Here is a 27909-nt window from a genome sequence, read left to right as displayed (position 1 = left end):
CCCATTACAGTTATATGTATTACTTTATTGATGGATTGATGCACTCTTTGCAGCTTTAAAAGCTCAGGCATTCACTGCCATTTTAAAACTTGAAAGAGACAGGATATTATTCACCATAACTCCTATTGTACATATCTGAATGTAAGATCTTAGATGCCTTGAGGATGAGTAAATAATATATTTATTTTTAGGATGAAGTTCTCCTTTAAGTGTTTAAAGGAACTTCCACAGTATTTTTAAAGGTTAGTACAGTCTTCTGATTCTCCATGAAACACCACATCTGGTACATTCTCAAAAATAACTTTTCGATGGAGAGGATCCGTGTCAGACGTAAAACTCTGAGTGGTTTTCTTTCACATTGCACATTTCGTTGTCTACATAAATATATTTCATTTGTGAACTTTGAAGCAAGGAAAGTGAAGCGTATAAAATGTATCTCACCATTACAAATGTACACGTTAAACATTCAACTGGAGTTCAAAAGGCTGTATTCTAGGATCAGGTTTCTAGTCTGAAACCTCTAAAAATGCTTTATTTCATTGACGGCTATCAAACAGAGGGTCCGTTTCATTCGTCTCCGTTTCTGCAAGTGTAATCCCTCTTTTCTCTTCATGCACAACAATTTCAAGTTCAGGATCATGCCAGAAATTCAGAGGTTCTTCATGAGGGCTTGGTGGAAAACATTCACTGATGATCGATGTTTTTAATGCTCTTCAAGAGTTTAAATATTTAAAAATTCACAATTCAGGCTACTGTATCAATGACTCCTCATCAGTTCAGTAGGTGTCGTATGGACTGAGTTATAAGTCGAAGAGAAATTCATCTGTGTTCTGACGGTAATAACCAAATGGTGGGCAGGCTTATCACAAGGGTGCCAACATTTGGGATTAGTCGTCATCCTCTCGGAGTTCACTTGGCAGGAACTTGTACTGCTGTTGTCTGATCTGTGCCAGCTTCTTACGGGCTTCTTCCAGCTCCCTCTCCTTCCTTAACATCTCCTCCTGAGCTGCAATAATCTGAAGAAAATGATCTGATTAAAATCAGCACAAACACCAACCAGATGATGCCATTGTTGCTCATTTATATTGAATATGTTAAAATAATAAAGTTTTATATTATCATCCTCAACTATTAAATTTAGCTGCAAGCAACCATTAAAAAGAATGAGGTGCTAAACATGGCAGAAAGGAGATCAAGGAGTTGATTTCATCAATGAGATTATCGATGGATGACTGTTGTGTATGCGTTTGAGTGAGATGAGTGGGATATTGCTCTGTCGGCTTTCTTTATAGTGTATTGTTTGGTGGATTATTCTTTAGGAAGGATGAAAATTGATATGTATTTTTGAAGCTTGAATTTATTATGTATTGATTAATTGTTTTATATTAATATATTTAAGGCTGACAATTTTTAACATCAGTCCAAGGACTGCGGATGCCAAATAGAATTTTGGATTATTCTGGTACTTTGTAAATTTCTGTATTATTCATTTGCGTTGTTCATGTCAAATTAACCCAAAAGAAAAAAAAATATATAAAAAAATTATTTAATAAGAATTTAATTTCATTTAAATAAAAAATCTGGCAAAAGTGTCTAAAAGTTTAAAAAAAAGTTTCAAAGAAAACCAAAATGAAGGACAGGAAATTTTATTGATCTTTGGGACTTTATTAAAACTTGTCTAAAGACAAAAAAGGCTAAACTAACCTAAGCTATTAGCATTTTAATATTTGTGATATATAAAATTGTAAAACAGATGTTTTGAGTGAACAGATACTAAAAGGGATGTCCAGATCCGATCACGTGATTGGAAATCAGACCCAATCACGCAGTTTTAGAATGGATCGGAATCAGATGTTACCACCCGATCAGGACTGCAATATATATATGCAAGTATTTTCTTATTATTTTTTGACAGAGCTATAGTTATGCGGTGGCACAGAGCTAGACCTCTTTTTTGACAGCAACGCGTGCGGCATGACATCACTTTGCTGAAGAGACGCTATTGGTTAAATGCCGGAAAAGTAGAACACGGTTTTATAACAGAGGTATTATAAAGTTAATGACTACAACATTGCCATGGCAAACTGTGAGATATGTAAATTTGGGATTGTAAGAGGAGGAAAGGAAAAGGCTAAATTTAACACAACAAACAAACAGAGTTGTTGAATGTTAAAATAAGATTAATAAAAAAAATAAAAATAAAAAAAAAGATTTTTATGTATTATAGAAGTATCGGATCGGGTTTCGCCAAAATCAAATGACTGACTCGAGAACAAAAAAAACCTGATCGGGACATTCCGAGATAAACTAATCTTGTGATTTTAAGCTATTCCTGACCCCTAGGTGGCACTGTGTTGAAGTAACCTCAATCCTTTTTTTTTTTAAGAAATGTTTTTTTTTTTTATATATATATGGTTGTTGCTAGATCGGATATGGTTGCGACCGGAAGTTAATGAGAATAATTTATAATATTTATTGAATTTCCCATTATTGTATTTTATTAACGTCTACCCCCACCCCAACCCCAAACGAACCGTCACAGTACTGTAAAAATATGAATTATTATTTTACAGAGTCAAAAAATGCTGCTATATTGGAGTACATAATCGCACTTCCGGCTTTATTTGTTAATTTATTAGGATAGGACAGTACATTAGGCAGGAAGCAAAGTTGGAGAGAGAAGGAGGAGGGAGGATAAGGACATGGTCTACAAGCTGGAACTTGAACTCAAGACGTCCAAAGCAAAATGGCACTATATGTTGGTGCATAGTAATTGCAATTGTAAGTTTTTGTTGTTTGTTTATTATTTTAGCATGGTCCAATGATCTGGTTTGATTTTTATTATTGCATCAGTAGATCATACAACAATTTACAAGCAGTAAAATAAAGTGTTTTGAAAAATCCGAATGAATAAACATTCTCGATTAAAAAATTACATCTGCCACTTCACTACTTTTTACCATATGGTTCAATGGGCTTCCATAGACTCAAAGTGGAGGAGTGTATATATGTCTAAAAAATCTTTCATTTATTATTTTGATTAATAAACAATAATTGTAGTAAAATAGATATACACTGCATACTGATGCATATTTTACCGTCTACATCTTTTGGACGATTTATCATCAACTATATATTAATGTCAAATAAACGTTACAAAAGATTCAAATAATTTTTAGAAAGAACATGCAATTCTCACCTGTGCAATTCCTCCAACAAACCTGGTCTTGACCACCACATTGTCGTCATCAGCCTTGTTGAAAGCAGCTTTCTGTGCTGCTCGAACCAGATTGTCAGAGGCACGTTTCACAGCATTGCCTGCAGCCTACAGACAACATGCAAAAGCATTAAAAAAGTATATCACCATTGCAATACTCTTTAAATATCACAACTAATTTGATCATGCTGTACCTGTAGCCTCCTCATAGCCTCTGAATCTTGGTCTGCTTTAACTTTGCATGCCACCAGCAGCTGTGCAGTGGAAGCAGCCACTTGTTTTGCAGAAGAGATGAGCTTTTCTTCACTGGCGTGGCCTTGGACAGACGCGTTTGCAGCCTCACAGAGGTTACTAGTGGCTGCAGCAACCATTCGAGCCTGAAACAGCAAGAAAATAATGCGGTCACACAGAGTGATATTATTAATTATCAATAACACATTGTCAGTTATTCTGACAGTTTAATACTTCAAGACTTACAGCAGATATCAGTCCTTGGGACCACTGACCATCATCCACAGCATTAGCAGGAATGGCTCCCACCTTAAAAAAAAACACACACACGCATGCACGCACGCACGCACGCACACAACACAACACAACACAACACAACACAACACAACACAAAAACACACATAAAAATAACAAAAAGATGATTTGTTAGCAAACATAAATGAAAACAAAATCAAACTGATTAACATTGTCATTATTTTCTTACCTTGCCCTGGGCTACGAGTTCTCTTTGAGCTGCTGAAGCTGATTTGACGAGAGCGCTGGTCGCTGCAGCGATTGACTTGGCTGCTTCAAGAATCTGCTCTTCAAAGTCTAAACTCTCGTCAGCTTGCTGCAAAAGAAAAACATGTGATTGCCATTGTTTGATTCCAAAAAAAGTGGGAATTTGAGACGGAAAAATGGTCATCGTTGCTGTTCCTATAAAGAGCTGCAAACTAATCAGCTTCTTTAGTTATATTGTATGGAACTGACCCTTTGCAAATACACATCAAGTGAGAACACTGTGCACTCCCAAGTCTACATAACCATACACAATTTTTTGTGACACTTACAATTCTAGTACACTGCAAATACATGCAAACATATATAAAGTTTTATATTCACTACAAGACACAAATCTAGACTAATATAAAAATATGCTACTATTATAAGAACAACTGTTTTCTAATTATTCATCAAATTCATTCATTATTACATTATCTTTATAATTACATTATTACACAATCCCTAAATTTATGTTATACATGAAATACAAATTTGTTAAATTATATACATTGTATAATTATTGAATTATCGTTTTAAAATTCAGCTTTTGCCAAATTGACAGTTTAAAATAAGAAAAAACAAAACCTTAGCATAAAATGTTGTTATAAATTATTTCTTTATTGTTTATGAATTTATGAAAGAGTCCATAGCATTTGTAATTCATATTATATTTTATATTTAAATGTAGTAAATGTTTAAAAATATATTTTATTATTTTATTAATAAACAATATTTCTAGTAAAATAGAATATACACAGCATACTAATGCATATTATAGTCTTCGTATTTTGGATGATTTATCATCAACCATATATTAATCTCAAATTAATATTACAAAAGTTTCAAATAATTTTTTAGAAAGAATCGGAATTCTCACCTCCAACAAACTTGGTCTTGACTTTATGAATGAGCCCATAACGTTTGTAATTTGTATTATACAATACATTATATATTTACACAGCGATCACACAGTGTTCTCACAATGCACAAATTCAATGCTGTCATTAAAGGGTGTATTAAGCATGTGCATTACCTTTGGCTTGGCTCTCGGTTTAAGCTGCTCAAGTTTTTTGGCTGCTGCTTCGATTGAGGCCGCAGCTCCCAGTAACTCCGTTTCTGCGATGACTGTAGGATCCTCAGGGTCAACCCACTCAGTGCCTAAACACACAATATATACACACACTGAACCACTGTCTGACACACAATATACACAGTGAAACACAGTCTGACAAGAGCTGAAATCCACACATGGATGGCATGCCTCAAAAACTGTGAAATGAAAAATGAATGACGTGTTTAAAAACAAAAGCAATGCAGAAAATATAAACATTTCCTCACACTGCCGAACACAAATGAAATCATGACACACACACAAAAAGACAAAAACAATGTGTTGGAATAATAATAAAAAAATAGGAATTGTAAAAACTGAATTAATTTGTGTCTTACTGTACACACCCTCGTCTTGAGCGCAACAGGAGAGACAGGAAACTTTCCTCAGCACAATAAATCTCAAAACTCTGCACAGTGAGTGTGTAATAATGAATGCATGTTGTGAACGTTTTTTGTTACCTTTCATGGCCTCGGCTGTCTGAATCAGTTCAGTGACGGCTGCTGCAACCTTTTTAGAGAACATCGCCAACTTCTGCTTCTGATCACCTGTCGGCTTTTGTAAGACCTGAGATAAATATATGCACATAGAGAGTTCTGGTTGAGACCAATTCAGCTGAAAATAACCAAAGCACCGCCTGAATGCATAATGTGTGTAAATAATTGTGTTTGCACCTGCAGGACGTGTTCTAGCAGATCTATATATCCATTGGTACATTCAGTGCCGTATAACAGAGCTCTGCTCCTGACCTCCACACTCACTTCCTCGTTAAATGCAGCTTGCTAAAAGGGAAAAAAATGCATGATTTTTTAAATGTAATAAAACACTAAGCATATTCATCGGTGTAGAAAGAGTTGAAATGTTACCTTGCATGATGTCAGCATATCCGCTATGACCTTTCGACTGAGGTTGGCGGTGGAAATCACGTCCTCCTGTCGGGCAGAGTTTCCTGCGGCTACAGCTTTGGCGGTCGCCGTGGTGATGCCCTTGGTCATGCGAATGAACTCTTCTGGAGTGCTGGACTTCTCTGGGGTTTCTTTAGACTGGAACATCTGCAGACGATCGCAACAAATACTTGTCACCGAGATACTTTGAGGTTTCATTTTGTAACCATGCTAGTATGATTGAGTATGTTTTTTGTGTGCTTCTGCAAAATTTATTAAAAAGTAAATCATCTGTTCTTTGATAAAGCCCCCCTTTTATGCTATTTTATGTGGTTTTATATATACACTTCAGTCTTCCTAGAAGCTTTGTGTATTATATATTACACATCTACAGTTATTTTTTGTTACTTTGCAGATTTTTATTGTATTTTATACATATTTTTACAGAATTTCAATGCATTTACATGATATTTGATATATTTTACATTATATATTTTACATATTTACATTACATTTGACATATTTTATATGCATTTACATCATTGAGTGCTGGACTTTTCTGGGGTTTCTTTAGACTGGAACATCTGCAGACTATAACAGCAAACACTGGTCACTTAGATACTTTGACGTTTCATTTTGTAACCATGCTAGCATGTTCGGGTAAGATATTGTGTGTGTTTTTGTGTGCTTCTGCAATATTTTTTCATAAAATTGGCCTATTTTGCTATTTTATGCAGTTACATAAATTCACATGTACAGTTGTTTTATGTTATTTTACATATTTGTATTATATTATCAAATATTACATTATTTATTTAAAATGGAGTGAAATAACATTTTATTTATTTAAAATTGTAAAATAAATCACAAAAGTTGCCAAAACACATTTGATCAGGTACAATTAAAATAACTTGTATTTGAAATATATTTAACCTCAGTGCCATTTAAGAGAAATAAAATCCATTCATTGTTCAAGTGACCCAATTATGCAATTTGTAGGACCTTTGGGTAATATATATATATTTGCACAGTACAGTAGATAAATTTGATTTAAAAAAAGATGGGGTGAAAGGTTACAATTTCAGATAAATTTCTTATATTGAACCTAGTGCTAGGATGAAGGCAACCATGTTTTTTTTAGCAAGAAAAAAATCTCTTGGGGGTCACCCTGGCCTCAAACAGTGCGTAAATGTTAAGAGTAAAATCAAATTCTTTTAATAAAATGTCTCCATTAAGTTTTTCCCATACACTTTTTGTCTTCTAAGGATCTTTTTTTAATAATGAAGTTTGTAAAGTTATTAGATGAAGCAAATAAAAGGTTAAACAAAATCCAAAATCAGTATGTTCTGTATGTTTGTAAGTGTTTTTGTGACATACCAGGAAACAAATCTGGATAATGACATAAGTATGACACAGGTATTACAAGAATGTGGTGAAATATGAGGACATTGCTGACTTCCCAATTTCTCAAAAAGCTTACTACTGACACAGAATGAGTTTTTTTCAGTGTACACAGATTCCTATAACGGTTGGGTTTGAGGTAGGTTAGGATTAGGGTAATAGAAACTACAGTTTGTAGAGTATTAAAAACAAAGGGAACCTATTTAATGTCACCACAATTCACAAAAACAAACATGTTATGTGTGTGCTTACTGTGAGCTCCTGTCTGATGCACTCAATAGTGGCCTCCAGCGCTCTGGTTCCTCTTGAAGCCTCATCCTCCACTGCTTTTACGGTTTTCAGTAAGGATGTTACATTAGTTACCATGACCTGAACACAGAGACAGACAACAGATGTCCATTATACGTTCAGTCATTTAGCAAACATTTCTGTAAAAGGTACTTACACTGCCTCATTAACACTTTTACAGAAAAAACATCTGAGGGCCTGTTTCCATCTGGTATTAAAATGAGTCTCATCAATCTGATCACCAAATATGCGACACTAAACTCTGCTGTAAATGGATTTAATGTTTTAATATGTATTAAGCTGTTACCACTTCCAGAGAAATTATGACACGTGTGGTCAAACACATTCAAACAGTTATAAAGGACAATCTACTCTCTGCCTGCTAATCAAACACATGACTTGTATGGCAAGTGTGGTGACAAACAGTACCAAAACAACATACTTATTATTTTCTGTAATGTACAAACACATACAGATTACTACCAAAGCCTATATACCCAAGTCAAGTAACATGGGCTTGTTAAAGTATGTAAAATGATAAAAAAAAGGTGAGCCCCTCACCAAAACAAACACAAGTGGTCACAACACTCATTTGAATGCATATTAATACCAGGTTGCAACAGTAATGTGTCTCATTCTTACAAATTCTAAAGCTTATTTTAATACCAGGTAAAAACGGGGCCTGATATCAAAATTGACAACTTTTGAATGCATATACCATTGAAACCTAGCCATTTATAGACTACAATTTACTTTTAATTAATTAAAAATACCAAACTAGCTTGTTAATAATAATAATGAGTTTATTTTATATATCGCCTTTCCAGTGCTCAGGGATGCTTTATAACAGTTACAAATAGAACAAAAGAAACAACATCTACAAACCTTTATTATTGTGTGAAAAAAATGAGTTTTAAGAAGAGAATTAAACTTAGAAATATATAAAAGTTATATCCTTTCAGCTTATATACTTGCTCTATTCTAATGAAAAAGATAAAATCAGATGTTAGATTTCTCCACTATTCTTAAACACTACAAAATTAATGATTACAAACTCATGCAGATATATGCCATTAATGGGACATGTAGTTCATTTTATTTTCAGGACAGTTTGGGACTAGATGTGCAATGGAAAACAGATGATGGAAGAGATTACAGATTAATTTCCTCATTCATAATTAATCTGATTAATGGCACGCGTTTCTCACCAGAAAATTTCTACTCATCATATCTGAGTTAGGAGACATTTCCATCCCGGAGGCCAGATTTCTGAGGGACAACTGGGAGATTACAGTTTCAGAGACAGATATATAACAGCTAATAATCTAACTGGAGTGTTTTGAGCTCATGATCTATGAAGGGAAAAGGCAGAATAATATTTATGTTTGGGTTTTTTTACACTTGTACCTTGGCTGCACTCTTGAGCTGGAACATGGACGGGTCGTCGGCTGCTTTTCCTGCTGCACACTTGGTGGCGCTAATGAGCTCAGCTAAAGCTTTAGCGACGTCCTTCACTGCATTGATCAACACCACCTAGGAGGAGATGAATGACAGAAAACACCTTCACATTCCCGAAGGATGACTTTTGACATCTCGTCTGTCCTCGTGACGTTGTTCATGTCTCTCACCTGTGTTTCTGGGTCATCGGGACCTATACTGGCAGCTCCCAGTTTCACCACATCTGTAAGCTGCGTGATGGTCTTGGCAGAGGACTGGGCGGCCTGAGCCAGCTTTTCTTGACTCGACGCAGCACCTGAAACAAGGTTCTTTGTGTCCTCAACCAGAGCTTTGGCGGTCTTCAGAATATTTTCTCTGATAACAGAGAGAGAGAGAGAGAGAGAGAGAGAGAGAGAGAGAGAGAGAGAGGGAGAGAGAGAGAGACAGAGAGAGAGAGGGAGAGAGAGAGAGAGAGAGAGAGAGAGAGAGAGAATGTATGTTATTGGGACCTAAAAAGGAGTAAACAACAGCAACGTATTCAAATGCAGTACAGAACAGTAAATTAAGAGCAACAATGATAAATACAGACTAAGTAACCACAATCTGACTGAGCCGATACAGACAGAACTGAAAACCCAGAGAGAGCCGGATCTGCCCAAACTGTGCACAAGCAGAAGTGGAGACAGACCAACACTTCCTCAACCCAGCGCCCGAACTACTAAAACATCAGAGCAACATTCTACCTCAAAGGTTGTTTACCATTTTAAAAGATAAACAATAAAACACACCTTCAATATTTACTAGGTGAAAAAGCACACTGTATTTTACTAGCAGCACAACACATTGACACCTGTCACAAAAAAAAGCCAGAGGAGACCAATAAAATCACCAGTGGAGCGCTTACAAAGGCTATACATACACTGACACAGAAACAATTCTAAATAGTTATAAATAAATGACTGTTAAAAATAGTTTTATTATTATTTTTGTTTTTTTCCCTAAAATGTATATTGCAAAATATACTGCATTTTTATTATTACTAATATGTAATTTTTAATTTGTTCTATTTCATGTAAAAAAAAAAAAAAATTCACAAAAGTTTTGGCAGTACGTAAGTAACATTTGTCATGCCTTTGCATACAGTCCATTCAGTCATTCAATTCAAACTTGCTTTATTGGCATGACAAATGTTACATACGTACTGCCAAAACTAAACTTGTGATCGTTTTTTTACTCTTGCTTTTCAGCCAATGATAAACTTCTGTTGAAAGATTTGCGAGAATATTTTCAATTTCACAAGATTACTTTTACAGCATGGATTCTGTGATGTAATTAACATATTATCAGTTAAATAGACTTAAGCATCCGTTTGATTGTTGAAGCATAAAAAAGATGAAAATATTATTAAATGCAGGTGTCGTCATTAGCAGCAGGCTAGCGCAAAAATTTCATTGAAAATACTGGGTTAAAATTAATTTCCATATTTTAAAGTCATAGCATGGAAAAATATCATTTAATGCAGTGCTTCTTGTTTGGTCTGATACCCACTTTATATATTATCTTAGCCAAGCAGTGAAGATTGCCGTTTTCTTTAATGAAATCAGATCTTAAACGCAGTGATTTTGTATAGGATGACAATTAACCGGAAGCCCTGAGGCTGGCCGACTGAAATTAAAAGTCCCTGTGAAAATACCCCATAGAGAGAGAAAGAAAGAGAAAGGAACAATTTAATATTCAACATTGTAATACAACATTGCAACATTGTAAAACAAAAACCTTTAGGCCTGTATACTGTTCGCCTTGTTCTGGAAAAGGGACGTTTTTATTACAATGTTGCATTTTCTCCAAGGGAACATTTCAAAGCCACAAGTGAGTAAAACTGTCCTGTAATTGGCTTCAATGGCAGCTACATTGGGATCTCCAAATAGAAAAGCAGCATAAACCATTCATGTTTCCATCTGTTTCAAGCTATGAGTATTTAAACTACATATCAACAGAACAAAACAGAGATATGATCACATATTTCAGTTATTTCAAACTGTCATCTCCCTGTCAGAGCTTTAATTCAGCAACGTTTACATCTATCTTGTGAATATTCCAGTAATTTAGTCTTTGGTAATGATGTTATGGCGATAAAGTGTCTGCTTTTATACTTGCTGTTGGTTTGTTTTGCTTAGATCATGGGTCTCAAACTCAATTTCTGGAGTGCCGCAGCTCAGCACAGTTTTGCTCCAACCTTAATCAACCACAGCTGATGCAACTAATCAAGGTGTTCAAGACTAATAGCGACTATTAAGCAGGGGTCAGGTTTCTTTGACAGCTAAATTGAATATTTGTTTTCTCTGGCAAGAATTATACATGTTTTATCTTTATAGTATACTACTCCTTAGTCTCCTTCTCCGCTCATAATCCAATAAACTTAGCATTTAAATAAATACAACAAATGTAAACAGCAACAAATATTAAGTCATTTTGACTGTTCAAACCAGGTATTGATGGGCAGAGTCAGAGCAAATAGCAAGTGATGACACTTTTTGACACTTTCTTTCTTTCATTTATAATTTCAGACCATCATCTGTGTGTGAAATGATAATACGGAATGGTCTGGAACACATGTTATACAGTGTCCAGACACTAAATCTTTTTTTTTTTTATAGATAAAAACATCATTAAAATAATAGATGAGGATGAAGAGAAGTGACCGTATTGTATTGTCAATTTTCAGTGAAAGGCTTTTTGGAAATTCATGTAATTTTAGGGTTTCTGTTTAATTTAAAAAAACGTGTAAAAGTTGTCAGGAAGATACAATACACATAGACAAAAGATTAAATAATATGAAGTGACAATGCAATGCTTTGGAATTAATAAAAAAGCTTTACTTTCTTTTCTTGCTCCACTGCTTCATGAAAATCTTGCTATATTTGGTTGAAATAATTTTTTGTTTTTCAGTTTTGTACAGATGTGCAGATGTTTTGTTGATTATAGTGCAATGCATTTGAATTTGGACATTTGTTTTTAATTGCATATTTATTTAGTTTGAAGTAAATCAAAATCAAACATCTGTCAACAGGAAATTAGCCTGTTAGCCTACAGTATTTGTGTGATACCTGTGATCGGCAAAGGAGTCTGAATCATTCTCAGCGTTGAGCGTGCCAGCTGAAGCAAACATGATGGTGGTGTCCAGGTCAGCGATGATGCCGGATACAGCACTGGCCGCAGTGATACAGGCTTGAGTGCCTTTATTACCAGCTTGCAACGCAGACAGCACCATAGACACCTACACATACATTCAAATGAGTCTTTCTGTAAGAGGAAACTGACATTTCAACAAAAAACAACAAAAATAATTTAACAGAGTTGCGTTTGTATTTGTTCTGGTACCTTCTCAGTGACGGCTCGTGCACACTCAATGAGTTCCCTCTTGGTGAACGAGTCTGTAGGACTGATCTGCAGCGCTCCAGCCTTTTGAACTAGCACTATGCAGCCGTGGCCCAGTTCCTGAACACGTGTCTTGATCTGGAACCCGATCTACAAATCACCCACACAATGGTCAGCATGTGTGTGTGTGTGTGTGTGTGTGTGAGAGAGAGAAACACAAAGATTAAATGCTCATCTGCATGTCAGTTACCTCCTCTGGTTCAGCAGTAGCAGAGGCCAGACGACCCTGAACTGCAAGCTGACTGTAGTCTGCAGTGACCTGAGACGCCAAACTGCACAGATCCTCTGGAGAACTGACTGATTTCGTGATCTGATGGAGAGAATAAAGGAGGAGAATGGAATGGGAAACAGAAGTCTGTGAATCCAGCTTTCTGATATATATATAAACGCATGTTAAATGCACAAAATTGTGTCTACTCACCATCTCTTGGGCACTGACAGCAATAGCTTTGGAGTATCTCACCATGGTAGTCTGATACTCCACAAATGAACCTTCTGGCTCTGGTGGGGTGCCTTCACCCAGCTATAGAACCACAAAAACATAAAAAAATAGTACATAGCACCATGCGCATATAGATACACTGAATTATATACCGTGTTTTTTATGTTATGTGTTAATAAGCACAAGCAATAGTAATTTAGTAAGTAATGTATATTTATATAGCGCATTTTTTGTGTATGGCCAAACACCCAGAGCACTCAACAATCATGAGAGGGGTCTCTCCTCATCACCACCAGTGAGCAGCATCCACTTTGATAATGCAACAGCAGCCAAAGGACAACGGCGCCAGTGCACTCACCACACACCAGCTATTGGTGAAGTGGAGAGACAGTGATTGAGACAATTTGGGGGATGGGGAGGATTGGGAGGCCATGATGGGTAGGGAGCCAATGGAGGGAATTTGGCCAGGCTACACACCCTACTCATTACGAGAAGTACAATGAGATTTGTTTTAAAGCCACAGAGAGTCAGGACCTCAATTTAACATCTCAACTGAAAGAGGGCGCTCACTGACAGTATAGCACAGACTGCAGGTTGAGCGCCCCCCTGCTGGCCTCACTAACACCACTTCCAACTGCAACCTAGCTTTCCCATGTGGTCTCCCATCCAGGTACTGACCAGGCCCAGCCCTGCTTAGCTTCAGCGATTAACCTGTCTTGGACTGCAGTGGGATATAGATAGGTTGCTGGCTGTAGTTTTAATGGAATTATTGAGTGTTTTAAAAATGAATATGTCACCCAAAACAAATAATTCCTGATTATTTATTTATTCCCATAAGCTATACGAGATATGCAAGACTTACTTCAGCCAACGAAAATTAAGGGTTTTGGAGAAAATCATTAAAGCATATGCAATTGAACGGGGATCAATAAAGAACATTTTTGACCATCTAAATTTCATATTTAGATTGTTTAGTAATGGATAGCCTTCAATTTACAGTCTTCTCTGATGAAATGCTTAATCATTTTCAGAGGGAAAAAAGTTAAAAACCTAAAATTTAGCAAACATGAATTTAAAGGGAGAGTTTCTGGGATAAAAATGTAAAAAAAAAAAAAAAAAAAAAGGAAACCAATTCTGTCATCATTTTCTCAACCTCCATTTGTTCCAAATCTCTTTGAGCTTCTTTTTTTCTATTGAACAAAAATAGATATTTTGAAGGATGTTGCAAAGCAGCAACCATTCACTTTCATAAAATGTTTTGTTCCTAATATGGATGCCAATGGTTGTTGGCTTTCAATATTCGTCAGAATATCTTGTTTAGTGTTGAACAGAAAAAAGAAATTCAAAAAATGTTTAAAACTAATTAACTCTAAGCAAATGGTGAACTTTTTGTCTTTGGATGAACTGTTCATTTTAAAAAGAATTTGGCTTTTTATCCATGTTATTATTTTTAAAATATTTTACTCATAACCCTCAATCTAGAGTTAGTTTGGTGAACCCTTGTTTGGCAACCCCTGGTTTAGAATGCAGAGGTTTGTGGGTTATTACCTTGCCCATGGAATCAGCAATGGAGTCCACCATGCCACTGACCATGCCAACCTCACTAGCAGCTTCATTCAGGGTCAGCAGGAGGTCATCAACAGCTTCCCTCATTAACTGCGCAGCTTCTGCTATGGCATCATGAGTATGAGACGCCTGAATACAAAGCAGGTAATAACCACGTTAAAAGATTAAAAATTTGTATTAAATAAAGAACATATGTGAGTAACCAAGAAATACCTTTGGGTTTCCACCACCCTCCTTGGCAGCGTAGAGCATTTGTAGAGCAGACTCGGCGAGGGTCTTGGTCTGATCCAGAAGGTTCATCTGCTGCTGGTGGTCTAAAGTTTTAGAGGCTATGCCCATAGAGGCTGAGACCAGAGGAGTGAAGTAACTGACCAACTGAGAGACCTGAAGGACACATGGCATGCATTAGTGTCGAAAGTAACTATACTGCCACATATTTCATTTCAGGCTGTAAAGGCTTGATAGTTTTGGTCACCTTATGTCCGAGCTGTGCTGCCTCTCCTTTCGCTGCTGTGGTAATTGGCTCAATCAGGTGACCGACCTCCTGAACAGATGAGGTCAACTGCTCCTGCAAAGCCTGATACAAAGAGTTCTAGTCAGAAACCCCACTTTTATATGTTCTTCATGGCTAAAACAATTATATTGTGCTTATTAGTGGGGTACAGCTATAGAGTGCTCAAGCAGGGAGGACATATTTTATAGCAGGGGTCACCAATCTTGGTCCTGTAGGGCTGGTGACCCTGCATTGTTTAGCTCCAACTGGCCTCAAAACACCTGCCTGGGTGTTTCAAGAATACCTAGTGAGAGCTTGATTAGCTTGTTCAGGTGTGTTTGATTAGGGTTGGAGCTAAAATCTGCAGCACACCGGCCCTTCAGGAACAAGTTTGATGACCCCTGCTTTATAGTATTTAATTACAATTACAATTTATTCTGCAATACTGAATCCATTAGGACCCATTCACATGAAGCAACTTTAAACATAAATATAACAATATACAAATCCACAATGACAAGCGAGAAAAATCTGTTTATTTTTAGTTTCATAGCACAACCAAGCAGTGAATTATTAGTTAAAATGTATCAATCTAATTAAATTAATTTAGCGATGGCAGGCAGTGTAGTGGAATAAACGAACTATTTCTCGAGGGTTAGTGTTAGGGTAACACGAGACACAGAATCTAGCACTGGAAACCAGAGGTAGGCTACTTGTATTTTTATACATTCATTTGCTAGCCTGGCTAGCATAACTTCCCAATATTTTTGTCACTCTTTCCCACATTATAATATTGTTTTCTAGATAGTAATTATCTTTAAATAATCTTTGAAAAAATGACTTAACATCAAGCAGAGCTTCTTTACAATGTAGTCATCCGTAGCTTTAAATTGCACAACCTTTTATATTTCAATGGATCTTGCGTAGTTGTCAGCATTTTAGCTTGGTTGATCGTTTATTAGCAAAGAAAAGAAAATCTTTCTGAAAATGATCTTGTTTCTCAAAATCTTTATTGTTATAGTTGTGGTCTGAACAATATTGAGAACTATATTTATTGTTATCTTTATAGTTGTGCTTGGTGTGAACACACCTTTAGTAAGGACAGGCATTTGCCAACATTTGTTTTGAGTATTTTACACCCCTAATAGCATACACAATGTGGTTGTGGTTATAGCTATGAAAGAAAAACACTGCAAAAATGCTTTTCTTACTTCTATTCATTGTCTTGTTTCTAGTCCATTTATCTAAAAATTCTTAAATCAAGAAGCATTTTCCAGACAAGTAAAAAATATTGAATTGTTTTAAGAAAAAAATATGTCAAAATTAGGTGGGTTTTTTTCTTAAACACAAGCTAAATAATCTGCCAATGGAGTAAGCAAAATAATCTTATGTCAAAAAACAAGATGATTTTGCCACTAACATATTGTTTGATTTGTTTTAGGGAAAAGTCATTTTGGCATATTATTTCCTAAAACGAGTTTTTTTGCTTTGCTTTGATAAAAATTATTTTAGACATCGCATTTTAGATACTGTAGAAAACATACTGACCTCAGATGAAACTTCATCTCTACGAGGTAGATTCTGGCTGACTGCTGCAAGAGAGGCCTGCTCAATATCTCGGATGCATTTATTGATATTATCAATGGCTGAGTCACACTCTTTCTGGCCAGGGGCTTTATCCCTGCAATATTAAAAAAGAACATCTATTAAAATACAAAAATATATATTAATTGTGCATCACCTCAACTTTAAAAACTACAAAATACTGAGTATATGCGTGTTACCTGATAGCTGTGATGAGGCTCTTAATGGAGTCGGAAACAGTGCGTGAATGACCTGCCAGTAATGACCATGTGGGTGGATCTTTCGGGTTCATAACCAATGACCGTGCTGTCTTCAAAAGGTGGGTGGAGCTGTCAAGCATGGAGCGTGCTGATTGGATGATTGGTTCCTGTGCAGCAGAACCCTAAATAATAGGTGTTAAAGCACATATATTACTAAAACCAACAAGCACTCAACTTTGTATAACATTTCAACGAACAAGATAGTCACACCTCTCTACTTATCTGCGCTGGGACACTAGCAAACTCTGGATTAGAAGCAAATGTTGTCAAATTGTCAACAGCTTCAATGAGCGGAGCTGTTGCAATGCGGCATTTCTCACGGTTTTCCTCTGAAAAATCACCATCCAATGCCTATAGTGGAAGAGATAGAGAGAAAAAATAAATGTTCAATTATTTAATGGGATGAGTGAATTGCAAAAAATTATTGGACTATAAAGGGGTTATTTCAACCTTGATTGTTTTGACCAGGTTGGCAGTGCTGTTTGCCACTTCTTTGGCGGACTGCACGAAATGTCGTTTTGCCACAGGGTTGGCAGTCTTCGAGGAAGCAAGTCGACAAGCGTTGCAAAGTGCTGAGGTGTGCTTAGCAACAATAGTGGCGGCTGAGAGCACCTGCAACAGACATGAAGATCAGATGAACAAAAGTCCAAACTCCACATGGCAAACATCTGATAGTCTGGCACTACCTGTGATGGACTACTATCTGGGTCAACAAGATTTTGGCAAGCCATCTGGATTGCCTGATTAGCACGGGCAAACTGGATAGGATCCACTAAGCCTGGATGTCCAGCTTGGCTGCTGGGATCAGACACACCTACTAGGTAAGAAGCCTAGAGACATACCCAAAAAATATAATAAGTACATTTGCACAATTTAAACAGTTCCCACTTTCAACCTCTACTTTATTTATAGAGCACATTTAAGTTCAGGTAGGCCAAAGTGCTGTACAAAGGTTTAAAAAAAAAAAAAGTAAAGGAAAAGAAAAGGAAATGAAAAAGAATAATGATAGTAATGCAAATAATATGGGAGGATATTTTGCTTTTATTTATTTGTAATTACAAGCACAAAAGAAAAGAAGCATTTTTTACTTTGATTTTAAATAAGACAGAAAAGAAGCAGTTCTAAAAGGTGCTTTCAAATAAATATCAAATTCCATGGTTTTTCCCTTTCACCGACTAAAATGTTGAACTTCTATGACATCTAATGAACAGATAAAAGGGGTCTTTGCATAATTTAAAAATGGTTTTAGCTTGAATATCATTTTGTACTGCTTTAATAGGCATTATGGGAACAACAATAGATAGATAATTCATCTCAGGTAAACAAAAATAAATTAATAAGAGGTACTTTTTTGTGATCTCAATAGTAGTATTACAAACTTTACATTTAGTTTTTCTGTCATCTAATTTTTTGAAGCCCAGTCCTCAAGGTGGTCATTTTGAAGCTAAAGCTTTAAAATGACTTAATTCAGAATTGATTTTAAACTGGTATAAATCCCTTCATAATTAGCCCCAACCCATCTCTCAGAGCTGTTGCATTTTTACACTCGCATGAGATCTCTTAGATGAAATGATCAAAATCTTCTTTAAGTTCCTCTGTGCAGACTAAACACAGAATGGACTAAACGCAAAACTTTCTCTGAGGCAGGTCCTTGGTTATGGAACACCTTTCCCCTTGAGATTAGAATGGCTCCATCACTATCTATTTTTAAATCACTCCTTAAAATGTACTTTTTAGCTTTGTTTTTTAATATTATTTTAATAGTGCTTTCTACTGCTGCATTTTTACATTTTTTTCATTTGTTTCTCTTGTCTTATTTCTATGGTTTTATATTCAATCTTTTTATTTTACTTTGTCTTATGTACAGCACTTTGGTCAGTCTTGTGACTGTTTTTAAACGTCCTCTATAAATAAATGAACTTTAAAAATGAATATATTTTCTGACATGTTACTTCCGATGACTAGAATATACCTTTAACAAAAAAAATAAAAAATTCAATGATTTTCAGGAAATTCCATGACCCTGGTAAACGCAAGAGGAATAGCAGAGTTGGTAGTTTCTTACCTGTCCAGCTGCTTCAGTTAGTCCACACAGAGCTTTAGACGCTCCACCAACACAGTCTCCAAATGCTGGAACGTCTCCTGTTTTACAGTTGTGAGAAATCCCGGCCATAGACTCTCCAAGTACCTGTATAGAAAAAAGAGGTGGATTCCATGATATCAACATGCATTCATATGTCCATGTGATACACAAGTACTACAGAATGAATGAGTTCATGTTGCTTGGAATATGAGCAAGTGATAAAGCAAGCAAATAAGAAAAAAATGGATGACAACTCAAAAGATTTACATTTATTCATTAAGCAGACACTTTTATCAAAAGCGACTTTCAGGTGAGGATAAGAAAAAAAGTATATAATAAAATGAGATGTAACCAAGGACCTAATTATCTCTAGTAAGCAAAGGAGTCCAATGACCTGGTATAAAGACTTAACATTTTTTTCTTATTTTATTTGAAGTTTTTTTGCAGTTCAGTAACTTAACAGCAATTATAGGAATACACCACTATAAGATTCCGATGTAAATTGAAAGACTTCATAATGTTGGAGCCTGTAAGACTTTTATGCTTTTGAAAAAAGTCTCTAATGTGGATCAAGGGTGCTAATTTATCACAATTACAGTAAAAACATGTGCTCAATATTTAATTTTTTTCCATTATTAAGTAACCATTGTAGTAGAATATTCAGAAGACAAAAACTTATTGTCATTATATTGTTTTGCTGTTTTTTTGGCCAGCTTAAAGTGCTCCTAAAAATAACCATACTGATATTTAAACATTTGTAAAGTATACTTGTATTATTTAGTTACAAATTATAGTTAATATAAATATAATAGTAAGAGCTGACAATGAAAAAAACAAAGTATATTAAGTTATAACACAATATTAAAGAGACTATAAAATCTGTGCAGCATTCATTAACATTAGCACATTGCTTTGCGTTAATGTTTGGTTTTGTGTGTAAAACCTGATATAATAGTATTGGTGAGAGTTACCTTAGAGTTCTCCATGACACTTTCAATGCAGTCAAAGTAGGAGAGATCATTGACCGGCTCATTTGGGTTATCAAGCAGTCCTCTAACAGCCTGTGACACCACAAAAAGAAAAAGTCAATATCACATTTTTGAAATAAATATTAAGACAAAGAACTTACTAGCAAATAATACCTCAAGCTCTCTTAAAGCATTGTCACATTCCCTCTGTCCCGGGGCATTCTGGGTACACATCGTAATCAGCTGATTGATGCTGTCAGTCACAGATCTGAATAAACACATAAGGTATGAGCAAAAACTAAGAAAGGAGAGCCCGATATTCACTTTTCCCAACTTATTTATATTTAGCACAACCTTTATTTTTCAGGTGATTTTTTCTTTTGTTTAATGGAAGTTGTGAAGTCAGAAGTGCAACCCATAATTTAATACACAGTAGTCATTCAGTGAAAAAGTTGAATAAAACACAAATAAATAAACACTGTAAATTATTCAAAATCTGGAATCCAATAAGGTTATATTTTTAGTAATGTTGACTTGTAACTCCTTATAGACTAGAATATTCTTTTGGGTTTGATTGTTTTCTTGAAGAAATTGTAGTATGTTGCATCCGACATTGTGTATTGTAAAATGTCTTTTTGTACTCTTTCTGTTCTAGTAATGTTACTGTTTATTTTCTTGCTAAATACAATAAAAATATACAGTTGAAGTCAGAATTATTAACCCCCTGTATATTTTTTTTTCTCAATTTCTGTTTAACGGAGTGATTTTTTTTAACACATTTCTAAATATAATAGTTTTAATAACTCATTCATAACTACTTATTTATCTTTGCCATGATGACAGTAAATTATGCTATTAATTATATATACTAAATAAAAGTATTCCGCTTAAAATGCCATTTAAAGGCTTAACTCAGTTAGTTAGGTTAACCAGGCATGTCAGGGTAATTAGGCAGGTCATTGTATGACAGTGGATTGTTCTGTAGACAATCGGAAAAAAAGAAATCTTGCTTACGGTAATGTTAAAATATTGACTGTAAAATGGTTTAAAAAAATTTAAACTGCTTTTATTCTAGCCAAAATAAAACAAAGACTTTCTGCAGAAGAAAAAATATAATAGGAAACACTGTGAAAAATTCTTTGCTCCATTAAACTTTATTTGATAAATATTTAAAAATATATAAAAATATTTAAAAAAATAAATCACAGGAGAGTGAATAATTTTGACTTATTGAATGGAATTGTAAATGACCTAGCAGCGGCGGCGAGCAGGTTCTTTGCGTTGCCAGCTCCAGGGTCTACAGATAAAGACTTGGCTGCCAGCAGAAGCTTACTAGAGGCCATCGAGATGTTCTTCAAATTTCCAATCACCTGCAACTGATCATCCTTACCCTAAAACAACCAAACATTATTGAGCATTTCATGAAAACAGAGAGAGACCCATCCACAAGCTCACTCCCCTGTCTCACTCCCACACATCGTACCGGAGTATGGCCAGCCATCTCAATACCAGCATCCAGAAACTCATCAAAGTTGTCACTGAACTTTCCAGAAGCGTCTGCGAGTTGAGTAGTGGTTCCTCGAGAGGCGTGGACCACATCTCCTGCAGACTGGTTCAGATCGGCTGCGGTCTGGTTCAGGTCACTCTGAGCCTCCTGGAAGCTCTTACTGCACTGAGGGAGCTGAAAAACACACACACACACAAAATCCATGTATAACAGCAATTATTTATTGAGGGAGACAAACATTATGATGAGAAAATATCTTGAGATAAAATAATTTAGATCAGGAGCCACCAACCCTGTTCCTGAAGAGCTACCTTCCTGCAAATTTCAGTTGCAACACTGACCAAACACACCTGTCTCTAATTATCAAGTGCTGCTTCAGGCCCTAATTAATTGGTTCAGGTGTGTTTGAACAGGGTTGGAGCAGAATTCTGCAGGACAGTAGCTCTCCAGGAACAGGGTGGGTGACCCCTGATAAAGATGCATAATTTGTTTTGCATTTTCATTTACATAGTGGGTGATAATGAATGGTTTTTGAATGACAAAAAGCGCTTTATTTGTAGCTCACCGTCTCAACAAGCAATTTCTTGCTGGCCTCTCCGATGCTTTTTAGAGCCATATCGACATCCTTTTGTCCAGGTAAGCAGTTCACACATGCGTTCAGCGAGTGAGACACAGCTTTTGCAACCTGACACATGAAACAGAGACAACACAACAACACAATAAGTAAACCAGTTAATTGGTCAGAAATTATTATTTTGAAAGACAATTAATACTTTGCATTTAATTGATTTAAAATGTTAATAAAGACTTGTTGTTCTTTTCGACTTTGTTCATCAAAAATCCTAAAGAAAACGTATCATTATTTTGACAAAAAAAAGTAAAAGATATAAAATAGGAATATTCCAACACTGGGAACACTTTTGTTTTTTTAATTATCAATAAATTAGCATATTAGAATCATGTCCAACTGAATGGCTGTTGCCTACATGGGTATAAATTAAATTTGAATTACACAAATGAATTAAAGTCTATTCAATTATAATACATATCTGGTGAATACATACATGAACTTAAAAGTATTCATTTAAAAAAAATATTATTAACGTTAGGGGTCACCAATCTCGGTCCTGGAGGGCCGGTGTCTCTGCAGGGTTTAGCTTCAACTTGCCTCAACACACCTGCCTGGATGTTTCAAGTGTACCTAGTAAGACCTTGATTAGCTTGTTCAGGTGTGTTTGATTAGGGTTGGAGCTAAAATGTGCAGGACACCAGCCCTCCAGGAACAAGTTTGGTGACCCCTGATTAACGTATTGAACATTTTTTATTTTGTGCTGGATTAACATTCAAATTTACAAACTAAATATTAAGATATCAAGTACATTCAATCCACTTTAACCAGTGATACACATTTGATCAACTGAATTAAACAATCTTTTAACCACACATAAAACAATCACTAACAATCATAAGTGTGTTTACTGTATTTATTTAAAAAAATTGCTTTCTGTTCTTCCATTTGTGGTGGTATTCATGTCTGTTTAGCTTTCAGGCATGATTTGAACTAATCATTAGCCTTCTCCTAAAATTCAGTTGTGCTGTAACACTGTTGGTGTCTGAATGAAACTGTGTGCATTTCCCACCAACAATACATAATAAAGTGTAGAAAAGACAAGATCACCTGTGCAAGTCTCTGTTGTATTTCTGCATCCCCAGGAGCAACCAGCGCCTCCTTAGCTTCAGAAATCAGTTTAGCGGATCCTTCCATAACCTCACGAGCAGAATCTAACATGGCAGCTGCTCCAGCGGGATCTGATGTGGTGGCAGCAACACCCCTTGCGGCCTGAGCTAATGTCTTCAGTGCTTGTGCTGTTTCACTAGCGGCTACACCTGTGAAAACAAGGTATGTTTAGAAGAAAAAGGGTTAAAGATGAGACATGCCATTTTAGTGTTCGCATCAAATTAAAATTACAAAGGTAATTTTATCTACATTGTAAGCATGTCAAATGCAAGTATGCAAGTGTATGCTTTAAGTTTTCAAAGAACATTTGTAAAAAATATATGTGAAAACATTCCAAAGTAGTTTTTTAATGCAAAAATAAAACTTCATGCATATTCTGATAAGTGCTTATTGGCATTAATAATTGAATAAATTATTATACTAGATGTAATAAGATTTCTAAAACAAATAAAAACTGCAGACAAATGAGTAAAGCCTAGAGGTTTATAAATTTTATATAAAGTATAGACTATTCCAAATGTCTCATCCGTTAGCGTAATTATGCTAGCAGTGATATTAGTCTTCAATTATTACTTTATTACACTTGTTCTAGATTTAAAAATGAAAATCGATAAAGATGTTACCAAATATAAATTTTACTCTAAACAGAAACATATTTAGGGTTAGAGATACTGTAGTTATATTATCAAAAAAGGGGCATAATACCAGTGTAATGCTCATTTCCCTGTGCTGCACAGGTAAGCAGTTGAGCCATTGAGGAACCAACAGCCTTAGATGTACCACCCAGATCCTGAGCGCACTTTTCCAACTAAAACAAACAAATGTCACATTGGAATTGAGGCATAATCATTTCAGAAGATCTCATATCATTTTTGTCAGTGTAGTTCAACTCACGGACTCTCCAGGTAAAGGTTTCAACTGCCCCTCAGAAGCAGCCATTTTAGCATCCTGGAGTTCATTCTTAAGTGTCTGCACTGCGATGAGGGCAGAGTCGATCTCCATCGGGCCACAAGCCTCATGAGCCTAGAAATCAAAATGAGTGGTTTATACTAATAGGAATGTTTTGAGTTTAAAATTTACAGGAAGTTTTTATAGAAAAATGACCTCTTGATTATCAAAATTCTTTAATTATTTTAATGCGCATGTGTGGAAGTCAGATTCACTACCGTCTGTGCAGCGGTGCGGAGTTCAGCCAGGGTGGTGGCCAGATTCTTCGCACACTGCCCCAGCTGCATGGCTGCAGCCTGATCAGTCACAGTTGGCACCGAGGATTTTGCTGAAGACACCATCTTACTTCCAGGCTGGAAAAAAAACATTAATAGAGTACTTTTTCTTGCTAATTAATGTGGTAACACATGCACACTCATTCTGCAAATGGTGGGTGTGATTTTGCCAAGTAGGGTGCAATCCTTATTTAGCATCTATGTTGATCCTGGGACATCTTTCCTGTTCAAAAATGCATTTCATACCCCTAAACCTAGCCCCAATTGTCAATTAGAGGGATAAAATGTTGGATGAATAATATGAATACACACATAAACATAACTGTAAGCCTAAATTTAACATTAACTGTAAATGCATCCCTTAAATCTGATTGGAATGTTGTTCCAGGATCAACATAAATGTCCTAATGTTACATCACGCTGACAAACCAGCAGAGTCCTGAAAATAAAGCCAGAGCATTCATGATTGCCCCCTGGTGGAGAGCTGCAGTTTACATTACCGCATCTCTGAGTGAAATAATCATGGTGAATTTCTTTCTGGAGTTATTTTCATTTTCCATAACCACACTGCTTCATACTTAAAATCCTTGTTGGTTTTCTGTACTAACCTGTAGAATCAGTGAAGTTTATTTATCAAGTAAAAATGTGCTCTATAAGAAAATAAACATTATTGACTAGCTAGCTAAGACAACTAGCCTTAAGGCCATTTCACACTAGCATGTTTAGCTGTCTGAAATGTAAACAATCAAAACAATAAATATCTATGGGAGTTAGATAGTTAGAAAGTTGCTACAAACCTATATTTCAGTATGTTCACATACTTACAACTGAAACTGAATACTAATTAGGGGCGGGCTTTCTTTTCCACATCATTCAGAATCAGTCATAGCAAACTAAAGGTAAGATGGGTGTGGCTAAAAATATAGTGGCTGAAGCTGTCAAGTTAATGTCAACAGTGGACCGCCATTTCAAACATGGAATCAGATTTTTTTTTTCAGTATATTAACTTGCACTGAAAATAAGTTTTGCAAATTTTGATTTCACATAGACTTTAATGTCTTCACTTCATGTTCACTGCTGCACAGATGGCATCAAATAACAGCCAAAGATGCCAAAAACAACAACTTTGCAACATTTTGGCTTCACTTTTCTACAATGAAAGAAAGTGATGATGCTCTATTCATCTTCTCATTTAGTCTCTACAGATGAGTGTCATGTTATTAATAACAGACGGATACAAGATCCAAGACCTGTAAAGAGATGATGCCAACCATCAAGCACTTCGGGGACAACACATACACTTAATACACAAGTACACTTTACAAAACATGTACACATGGCCATCACCAATATGCTTTAAAACTGCAGGTGAACTAGGTTTATAAACAATAATAACTTATATTTGACTGCAACTTACAACTTAATTTGATTGTAATGCAATAATACGCACCTTTTGCGAAGCTGCTTTGAATCAGTAAAAAGCACTATACAAATAAATTCAATTGAATTGAATGGATACCTGAAGGAAGTTCTGGCTGGCAATGATGAGAGCGAGCTGTGCACTTCCATCCTCTGGCTGCCCCTGACTGCCACGCACTCCCTGCACCAGCTGAGGGATATGGTCAGCTACAGCCTAACACACAATAACAAAGAAATCACTACTATAGATAGCCCATCATTTTGAACATCGTAGAGGTTAATAACACTAATATTAATACAAACCCTGCAGCTCTGAACCAGTTGTTGGTGGGCTGCTGTGTTTTTGTTAGAAGCTGCTGCGTTCTGGGACGCCGCAATGGTTTGAGTGGCAGCAGCAGCGGCCTGTTTAGCAGCATTCTGAATGAAAAAACAGAAAACATAGAACAGACAGTGCAGCGTTTCATTCAAACTGTAGGAGAGCATCAAATAAATTCTCTCTTGCGTTAATCACATTGTTCTGTCCAGGGTTCCCACTCTTTCATGAACAGCAGATTCAAGGACTTTTTAAAGCACCATTAAATTTAAAGCAAGCACCTTTGTAATTCAAATGGCAGCTTATATAGCAGCATAGATTATAGATAGATAGATAGATAGATAGATAGATAGATAGATAGATAGATAGATAGATAGATAGATAGATAGATAGATAGATAGATAGATATTTACATTTAAAAATGTCAGTGTAAAGATGTTTTGAATGTGTCATTTTCTCTCTCAAGATTTGATGAGAAACTCAAGTATGAGGTGATGTGAATAAAACGTTGATCCTTTTAAGCGGAAGTGACAAACTGCAAGCTTTACATGTTTATATCTTCAAAAGATGAATTTTGTCACTGTTTTGTACCACGCTAGCTTGTAGATATCCTTGAAGACTTCCATGCTGAAACTAACATCTAAAAAATGGTTTAACTTCAATGGACCTTTAAATGATTGATTTTCAAATTAAGATTCTTTTCATTCTGTTTTTGACACTTTAAAGGACATGTGTTTGTTTTCAAGTACGTTCCAGGCCTAGAATTCATGTCTAAAATCTAAGTCAGAAATAATGGGAACCCAGTCTGTCTGAACGTAATTTTTTTTCTGGAAATCAAAATCAGTCACTGACCTCCAGTCTTGTTATGAGTTTCTTCTTAATGGCGTTCTGTGCCGCAGCATTGGTGGCCACACGCAGACCCTCTGCAGCCTCACGCAACTTCTGCTGCTGGTCTTCGTTTTCAGGGTATGCAGCGGCTCCCTAAATACACACACACACACACATATTTACAAAAGCTTTTTACGTGTCTGAGTGTAAATGACATTTTATACATGCTTTTGACAACTGTTATTAAGTTATTTGTTCTGTAATGTTATTTTAAATGCAAAGATGACATTATTTGTCAAGACAACTTGAAATTACCACAAATTTAGTCATAACTCTGTCATAAACATAATTTTCATGAGACATTATAATTGTCATGATTTTTATAATAGCATCATTAATTTTTTTTTACCTCAAATTCAGTGGTTATGGCTTTAAAAAATGTTGTTAAATATTAATGATAGTGTTAAAAATTATATCACAAAGTAATGACAAATCTTTTCATTTTCAAATCCTTCATTTTCTTGTCGGCTTAGTCCCTTTATTAATCTGGGGTCGCCACAGCGGAATGAACCGCCAACTTATCCAGCAAGTTTTTACGCAGCGGATGCCCTTCCAGACGCAACCCATGACAAATCTTTCATAAACATAATTGTCTTTAGACATTATAAGTGTGTTATGAACAATTTTCTTATCATGTTTCCTTTTGGAACAAACTTTATTTGTCATTAAAGTGTCATTACTCTGTTAAACAATTATATGACAGAGTCAATAATGTTTAATAACATTTTTATAACAATTTCAGCTTGTACCACTGTAGTTGAGGTCAAAAAATAAAATTGACGCCATTATTACATTCATGACAATTATAATGCCTCATGGAAATCAAGTTTATGACAGATTTATGACAAGTTTTGTTGTTGTGGTAATGTCAAATT

General features: G+C 35.7%; 1 protein-coding gene across 14 annotated transcripts in view; it reads right to left on the bottom strand.

Moving 5' to 3' along the window:
* Positions 1-163: 163 nt before the first annotated feature.
* tln2a (talin 2a) overlaps positions 164-27909 on the bottom strand; it is a 79173-nt gene continuing 51427 nt past the window's right edge. For 8 of the 14 annotated variants that reach the window (XM_068222309.2, XM_073906622.1, XM_073906624.1 and 5 more), the window contains 38 exons: positions 26999-27127; positions 26137-26250; positions 25934-26047; positions 24358-24492; positions 24086-24214; positions 23897-23999; positions 23132-23340; positions 22019-22138; positions 21430-21627; positions 21198-21337; positions 20121-20214; positions 19950-20039; positions 18961-19083; positions 17582-17725; positions 17346-17507; positions 17106-17246; positions 16836-17017; positions 16600-16732; positions 15034-15135; positions 14772-14942; positions 14541-14687; positions 12972-13073; positions 12741-12860; positions 12494-12640; positions 12220-12389; positions 9304-9487; positions 9083-9208; positions 7640-7756; positions 5969-6154; positions 5777-5884; positions 5564-5669; positions 5441-5455; positions 5025-5149; positions 3933-4058; positions 3695-3757; positions 3412-3594; positions 3200-3325; positions 164-1016 (listed from right to left, as the gene is read on the bottom strand). In XM_068222309.2, coding sequence (XP_068078410.2) covers positions 888-1016; positions 3200-3325; positions 3412-3594; positions 3695-3757; positions 3933-4058; positions 5025-5149; positions 5441-5455; positions 5564-5669; positions 5777-5884; positions 5969-6154; positions 7640-7756; positions 9083-9208; positions 9304-9487; positions 12220-12389; positions 12494-12640; positions 12741-12860; positions 12972-13073; positions 14541-14687; positions 14772-14942; positions 15034-15135; positions 16600-16732; positions 16836-17017; positions 17106-17246; positions 17346-17507; positions 17582-17725; positions 18961-19083; positions 19950-20039; positions 20121-20214; positions 21198-21337; positions 21430-21627; positions 22019-22138; positions 23132-23340; positions 23897-23999; positions 24086-24214; positions 24358-24492; positions 25934-26047; positions 26137-26250; positions 26999-27127 — 5013 coding nt within the window. In that variant the 3' untranslated portion in view covers positions 164-887. 14 annotated transcript variants of the gene reach the window in all.

This window comes from Danio rerio, chromosome 7 (assembly GCF_049306965.1).
Source record: "Danio rerio strain Tuebingen ecotype United States chromosome 7, GRCz12tu, whole genome shotgun sequence".
NCBI lineage: Eukaryota > Metazoa > Chordata > Actinopteri > Cypriniformes > Danionidae > Danio > Danio rerio.
Note: the sequence above shows the minus strand (reverse complement) of the source record. Positions and strands in the feature narration are given on the sequence as shown.